The sequence below is a fragment of the Arachis ipaensis genome, chromosome B09 (genome assembly GCF_000816755.2).
Source record: "Arachis ipaensis cultivar K30076 chromosome B09, Araip1.1, whole genome shotgun sequence".
Classification (NCBI taxonomy): domain Eukaryota; kingdom Viridiplantae; phylum Streptophyta; class Magnoliopsida; order Fabales; family Fabaceae; genus Arachis; species Arachis ipaensis.
In genome coordinates this window covers 21,687,526-21,694,411 of record NC_029793.2, presented here as the reverse complement: position 1 = coordinate 21,694,411, position 6,886 = coordinate 21,687,526, and the positions used below count along the sequence as shown (strand labels likewise).

The 6,886-nt window shown below is 33.8% G+C and overlaps 1 protein-coding gene across 1 annotated transcript in view; it reads left to right on the top strand.

The window, feature by feature from the left end:
- LOC107617982 (vacuolar protein sorting-associated protein 51 homolog) overlaps positions 636 to 6,886 on the top strand; it is an 11,682-nt gene continuing 5,431 nt past the window's right edge. The window contains exons 1-10 of the mRNA XM_016319880.2: positions 636 to 942; positions 1,042 to 1,181; positions 1,261 to 1,315; positions 1,393 to 1,500; positions 1,672 to 1,770; positions 1,877 to 1,954; positions 2,348 to 2,425; positions 5,679 to 5,801; positions 6,409 to 6,509; positions 6,594 to 6,661. Coding sequence (XP_016175366.1) covers positions 766 to 942; positions 1,042 to 1,181; positions 1,261 to 1,315; positions 1,393 to 1,500; positions 1,672 to 1,770; positions 1,877 to 1,954; positions 2,348 to 2,425; positions 5,679 to 5,801; positions 6,409 to 6,509; positions 6,594 to 6,661 — 1,027 coding nt within the window. The 5' untranslated portion in view covers positions 636 to 765. The remainder of the gene's footprint in view (positions 943 to 1,041; positions 1,182 to 1,260; positions 1,316 to 1,392; positions 1,501 to 1,671; positions 1,771 to 1,876; positions 1,955 to 2,347; positions 2,426 to 5,678; positions 5,802 to 6,408; positions 6,510 to 6,593; positions 6,662 to 6,886) is intronic.

Genomic DNA, 6,886 nt, shown 5'->3' with positions numbered 1-6,886 from the left:
ATTTTTTCACTATAATTTTTAGTATCCTATGAAGTATGTAGGGATGAGCACGGATAGCGAGTACCCGATTACCTGTCCGAATCTAAACCGAACCAATTAAATTGGTTCTGAAACCAACGGATAATCGGATCTAACCCGAACCAAATCAATGGCCTTTGTTAGTGATTAGTTTGGGTATCGGTTCTGGAGTGCGGAATCCAAACCAACCCATAAACTCAATCATATATTAATTAAATAAAAAAATAAAAAAATATGTATGACTTTTAGTGGCTTTTAGTAAAATTATTCATTATTAATATGTTTGGATTTTAATAAGTTTAGTTTTTAATATATTTGATGTTTAACATATTTAGATTATTTATATTAATGTTATATGTTTATTGTACTTGTTGAATTTTTAAGATAAAAATTTGATTTTTTTATAAATTTCAAAGTCATCGAATTTCCAATTACCAAAACCAAACCAATCCGTTCTTAATTGGTTTGGTTTGATTCGGATACATACACAAAAAAAATATAAATCCAAACCAAATCGAACCAATTACATTTTAATTAGTTCGATCTAATTTCACCTTAAACCCGAATCAAACCTATCCTTGTTTACCTCTAAGTATGAACTATTTTTCATTTCTTTTTTAAAAGAATCATATTTTAACCACGTAGTTGACGACCTTGATTTAATTGTTTGCTCTGGTCAAGTTTGCCAGTCCCGTTTCAGCAGATCGGAGGAGGAACTGAAAGCAGAGAAACACAGAAGAAACCAAAATGATGGTTGCAGATGAAGTGCCACTGGACGACAAAGCAAAGCGGATGAGAGATCTGCTATCGAGTTTCTACTCTCCAGAGTCTGCCATGTCCACCGGCACCGACTCCGCCAAGCACGCCTCACCCGACGATATCAACTCCAACTCCTTCGATCCCGATCACTACATGAACCTCATGGTAACCTCCCTCCAAGTCTCTTCGCATTTCGTTGTGATTGTTTTCTGTTTGTTTGTTCGGTTCTGATTTGGAATCGTTAAATTGGGGAATTTCGTGAAGGTTCACAAGTCCAATTTGGAAGGGCTGCTTCAGCGCCACGTCGAGATGGCTGCTGAAATCAAGAATCTTGACACTGACTTGCAAATGCTGGTTTACGAGAACTATAACAAGTTCATCAGTGCTACTGATACTATAAAGAGGTACTTAGTTTTAGTGTGAAAACTGAAAACATATGTATGGCTCTTTAGGTAGGAGTTGATGACGTTTCTCGTCGCGCAGGATGAAAAGTAACATTTCCGGGATGGAGACAAACATGGAGCAGCTTCTTGAGAAGGTAGTTGTAGCTATAGTTTACTCAATCCGATTCGAATTGAGTTTGATAGGAATGTGTGTTTTCCCTGGTTGTTGCAGATAATGTCTGTGCAGTCAAGGAGTGACAGCGTTAACACTTCTCTTTTTGACAAAAGGGAGCACATAGAGAAGCTGCATCGTACTTGCAATCTTCTCCGTAAAGTTCAGGTATTAGAGCTATTAGATGTGTCCTTTTCTGGTTTCACGTTGTTCTTCACTGCAATACTTATGTTTCCATGTATTTTAGCTTGGTGACACAACTTTTTGTACTTCTAATATTGCATGATTATGTGTTCTAGAAATATGGCTCACATATTTTTCATCCTTGTTGAAGAATAGTTCATATATGATCTGCCTGATAGACTTAACAAGTGCATCAAATCGGAAGCTTATGCAGATGCAGTTAGGTTTTACACTGGAGCAATGCCAATTTTAATGGTTAGTTTGGATGATATAGCTTGTAATTCCATTCCTTGATTACTTTCGCAAACTTATAAATCAAAGTCATAGATGAAATATCTTAGTTTGTTCTTCTCTGTCTTAGGCATATGGAGATTCATCTTTCCGGGATTGCAAGCTAGCCTCTGAGGAAGCAATGGCTACAATAGTAAAAAACTTGCAGGTTTTGTTCCTTCACCTTTGCCAAGCCTTTGGACTTGGGCCAATCAAGCAAAACAAGCCTGGGGCCATATTAGATGCATTTATCTATTTTGTTACTCTTGTGACTTAGTTTGATCTTCTATACCTCTATAATTTGCTTTATTTAAGTGTTAATATATGTTTCTCTGCCTCCCTTATCAGCTTATACATTGGCATATATAATGCCCTTGTTGAATTGCTATATGCTGTCTTATTTAGTGACCAACTACTATTTTACTGACCAATAATATTCAATAGGATTAGCTGACATTAGCTATCCTTCCAAACATGGTTAAGACTTAAAAGTATATAGATTACAGTTAACTTAAAATCTCTACTGTTTTACTGGAAAGGATAACTTCCCCCCTCTAACCAGGGGAAGCTATTTTCAAATTCTGAATCAATACAAAAGAGAGCTGAAGCTACATTGCTCCTTAAGCAGTTGGAATATCCGGTTTGTTTTGATTTTCTTTATATTAAGAATATTTTTTTTTGTCAATATTTACTATTAAGAATTGTCTTTATTTAACATTATATCTATTGAAAGTAGGGAGAAGACTAGCATTTTTTAAAAAATAAATAAATTAAATTCCATATTTACACTTATATGTAATTTTCAAATTATTTACATTTTTGAAAAATACATACAAGTGTAAATATGAAATTTAACTTTTTTTTTCAGAAAAAAAAATCCTATAAGACTAGCATTTCTCTTCTCATTTCAGCAGATTGTAGATTACAAAACTATAGAGGCAAACTACTAAATAAATACCAAAATACTAGTGCTGACTAAAATACTAAATAAATTTAATCAGTCCCAACTTGCTTATCAAATGTTCACGTGAGTCCTTTAGCTGAATGTTGGATGTTATTTAGCTTATGATCAAAAGTCATGCACACATCCTTCTAGCTTCTCTATGATGAAATATCTTGTCATTTTCTCATTGTTTGGTCCAGTCATGTGACACTAGATTATAAGCATTGCTTTGTAACTTTTATTATTATGGTTGTTGAGATTATAGTAGGATTTGATAATACTCTATTACTCTCTCATATATTAATTATAATATGTATATATCAATTAAGGAAAGATTGTTTCCTTTTATTAGAGATGGTAATTATGTAGAGTATGCGTTCTGTGTATATATAAACCACAAGTTGAGGAGGTTTTTCCTCAAGCATTCACATAATCATTGTTTCAATATAGTCTCCAAGTCTAACCGATCTAATCTAGTTGGGTCATCCACAGTTTTTCATTTCTGCAATCAAACTTCACACTCCAGATGTTCATTCCTAGGTATAGTCTCCAGAGAGTTTATAAGTGTGAGGCATCGCTTACAAGAGCTAACTTTTGGAGTGAGTTAGGCCCACTCAATTCTAATAACAATATAGCTACATGGTTTCTTGAGAAGTCTATTCTTTTTCTTCCATACTTCGTTGGAGTTAGCACTTCATGAATTTCATTTGCAATCACTTGCCATTCTTCCCTTGTGCTATTTTCCACTATAAATTTTTTATTTCTCTAACTAACATGGTTATCTCAAACATAATAAGTACAATAACCAGAATTAATTTTCTATCAATAACTGATCTTTCATCCACTGCGGCGGTGTAGACGTGAATCCCATTTTGTCATTTCTGTTCTTGGATAAATCTTTTCCTATGGCACCTCCCAGAATCCTTGAGTTTTGGTACAAAACTTTTTCTTCATGAGGCCTTGATTAACATCTTCTCACGTAAGTATCATGTCATTTACTTATGCCATCAACAACCATAACTCTGAGAAGTTCACTTCGTAAACAAAATATGATCTGTGTGCCTTGGAAAATATTGATGTTTCATCTTAGATTTGAGTAAATTTATCTAACCATGCCCTAGGTGGTTGTCTGCACTGTAAATTTATCAAGCTATACCCTAGTTAGTTGTTTGAACTCGTTAAAGAGTTTTCTTTCCCCCCAAGTATGAATACTTTTGTAATTATGAGGTGAAGACGTGAAATGAGGGGAGCAATTTTTCACATTTGGATGTAGGGTGACAAGTACAACTCAAAACCTTGACTTTTGGAAGCACAAATATCAAAAGACCATAAACCATTGATAGTTGCAGAAGTTATCTGAAGACTGAATTAGCTCAGCCATATTCCTTTTTCTAGAAATATTTTTCCATTGCTAACAGGTTTGTCAATATCGTGATTTACCTTGTAAAGTCTCATGTTATTACAATCTTTGAAAGAGACTAAGAGCTCCAAACCCTAATCATTGAGACAAAGATATATGTTTTCTATGTGGTAGGCAAGCCACCATTGAAGTGGCATGGAAACCCATTTCTAAGAAGAAAAACCAAACTTCACCTCATTAGAGAATCCCATTTGACTCCAATTTTCAGATGAATTGTGTACGAACCTGCTATCTAAAGATTGAGATAGTAATAGAAGGGCAAGGGAGATTGGAGTGATACCAGGGATCACCAAATTTCCCAATCTGCGATTATATTATTATTTATTGAGAGGAAAGTGTAACAAGATATCAGGTATTCGAGAGACCTGATTCTGTCCTAGAGGCCTAGTCTGATCTCATATTTCTGATTGTCCTCTCACTACTTCCCCAGGGCCCCGCAGCCCTTTATAGTTTGTACCTCTTTCTCATAAAACAATGCTCGCTCTCTTACTCGTTTCCCAGCTTGGCAAGTTAGTTGCATAACCCACCATAGCCCATAGTTCACTCAAGTAGAGTTAGATCTCTAATTTCTAATTGGCTTTGTACGTAACAAATTGCTTATGTGTTTCAATCTTTGGGTGTTTCTGCATTGCCTTGTGCTTGGGTCTCTTTGGGGTACTCCCTATGGATTAGTATCCGTTTTTGCTAGCCTGGTTTAGTTCTTTTGGCTCTGGTAAAGAAACAAAGATCTTGGGCTGCATTTGATTCTGAGAATAGGACAAGACAAGACACTGAGAACAAGACACGAAATTAGTGTTCTTGTATTTTGTTTAGTGATAAACTAGAATAAATTATATTCTCATTTTTTTTATTCAAAAAATTTGGGAAGAAAAATATAATAATAAAAAATATAATTATGAAAAATTTACAAGAATAATGAAAGAAAAAATGAAAAATAAGTTGTGTATCTTGTTATTATCTTTGTATACTGTATACAGAATACATTAATTCAGTATCTCTGGACATAATGTCTCTGTCCATGTCTCATCTGTCAAACATGATTTTGTGTCTCTGTCTCAGTATCCCGTGCCTGTAAATAAACATAGCCTTCTGGATGTCCTCAGTTTATTTTGTTTGGATGTATCTGAATAGAAAGGAATTCCAGACCTTTTAATTAATTTCTTTGATACCCTGGATTTTGTTTGACATATATTATCTCTAAGAATTGGTTTAGTGCTCTGCTCTTGGTGTGTTAAATGGTATATCTTTTATCCAACATAAAAATAAATTGGCATGCTTTATTGTATGGTTTATCCATCTATGATCTAGTTGTTAATTTTTTGTTTCTTTGCAAGGATACCATTTGTCCATTGCTTTTTCTTTTTCTTTTTTTGGTTCTCTTTTCTTCTCTTCTAATAAGTTTTTTTTTCTATCAAATAAAAGAAGAATAAACTTTTTCTATCCCTAACTAGAGTCCTCATCTTATTTTTAAGCATTATATTGTGTTGTTATCTAAGCTCACGTAATGGTAGGTTTTCTATCTATTGGCAGGTGGACAATTTGAAGGCCAAGTTACTTGAGAAGTTAGATCAATCTCTAAAAGACATTCAACTAAAGCCTGAAGAAATAAAAGATGTATCAGTAGACCTTACTCCTTCTGATTCTGCTCATGAGGTTAGTAGTGGTGACTGGTTTCTAACTGTTAGTTGTCTCCCCCCACCCAACCCTCTTCCTCATTCCCTTAATGGTATGACTATCCTTATTGGTTACTTAAGAAGATGTTGGCAACCAAGTTACCAATATTAGTGTTATCTGTGCATATGACTATTTCAAGCAAGATATAGATCTTTAAGTAAAAAAAAGTGGAATACTTTTGAGGAAAGTGTGAGATAGCTATATTAGGTGGCACATCTTGTGGAATATATAGAATATATATTACTATTTTTCAAGATGGATGTATATATGAATTCAAATCTCTGTGATTCATGTCAACGGAAATTATAGCAATGACTTGGCTAAAAAGGTTAAAAAGAGAGTGATTATTAGCATGATGGTTGCTTTGATATCCATGACTAAGATTTTTGAAGTATCTGCAGCATTCTCGAGGAAATTGATGAACGGAATATTTATTGTTGTTGGTTGACTGTTACAGTTCAATTCCATTTTTGGGCAGTATATGTTGCTTCTTAAGCTAGATTACTTTCACTAATATACATGTTTGGTAACTTGGTTTTTAGACTGATGAAATAGCATCTATTTGTGCAATCATTTCTTAACATAGGCAAGCATTAATGAATTTGTGGAAGCAGTTCGTGCTTTTCGAGTAATATTTCCTGATTCAGAAGAGCAGTTGGTTACACTTGCTAAAGACCTGGTTACCAAGTTAGTATCTATGAAGAGCTTCTTTATCTATCGTGTGTCTTTGTTAAGTTTTTCATGGTATGCAAACTTTTTTATGTTTGCTAGGAATTTTGCCATTGCTGAGGAATATGTTCAGACACGAGTTTGTGCAGCAGATCTACTTGGTGTTCTTCGTAAGTCATGTTACTATTCTAGAAATGTAGTGTTTTCCACCATTTCTGCAATCTGGATACATTCTTATTTAAATTTTGATTACATGAGCCAATGATCTTCACTGCCATGTCTATAGCATAATTATTTAATATTTATTATTATTATTATTATTATTATTATTATTATTTTATATAAAAATGAACATTTATTGCATTATTTTGTTGTTTTGTTATTATATATTTTTC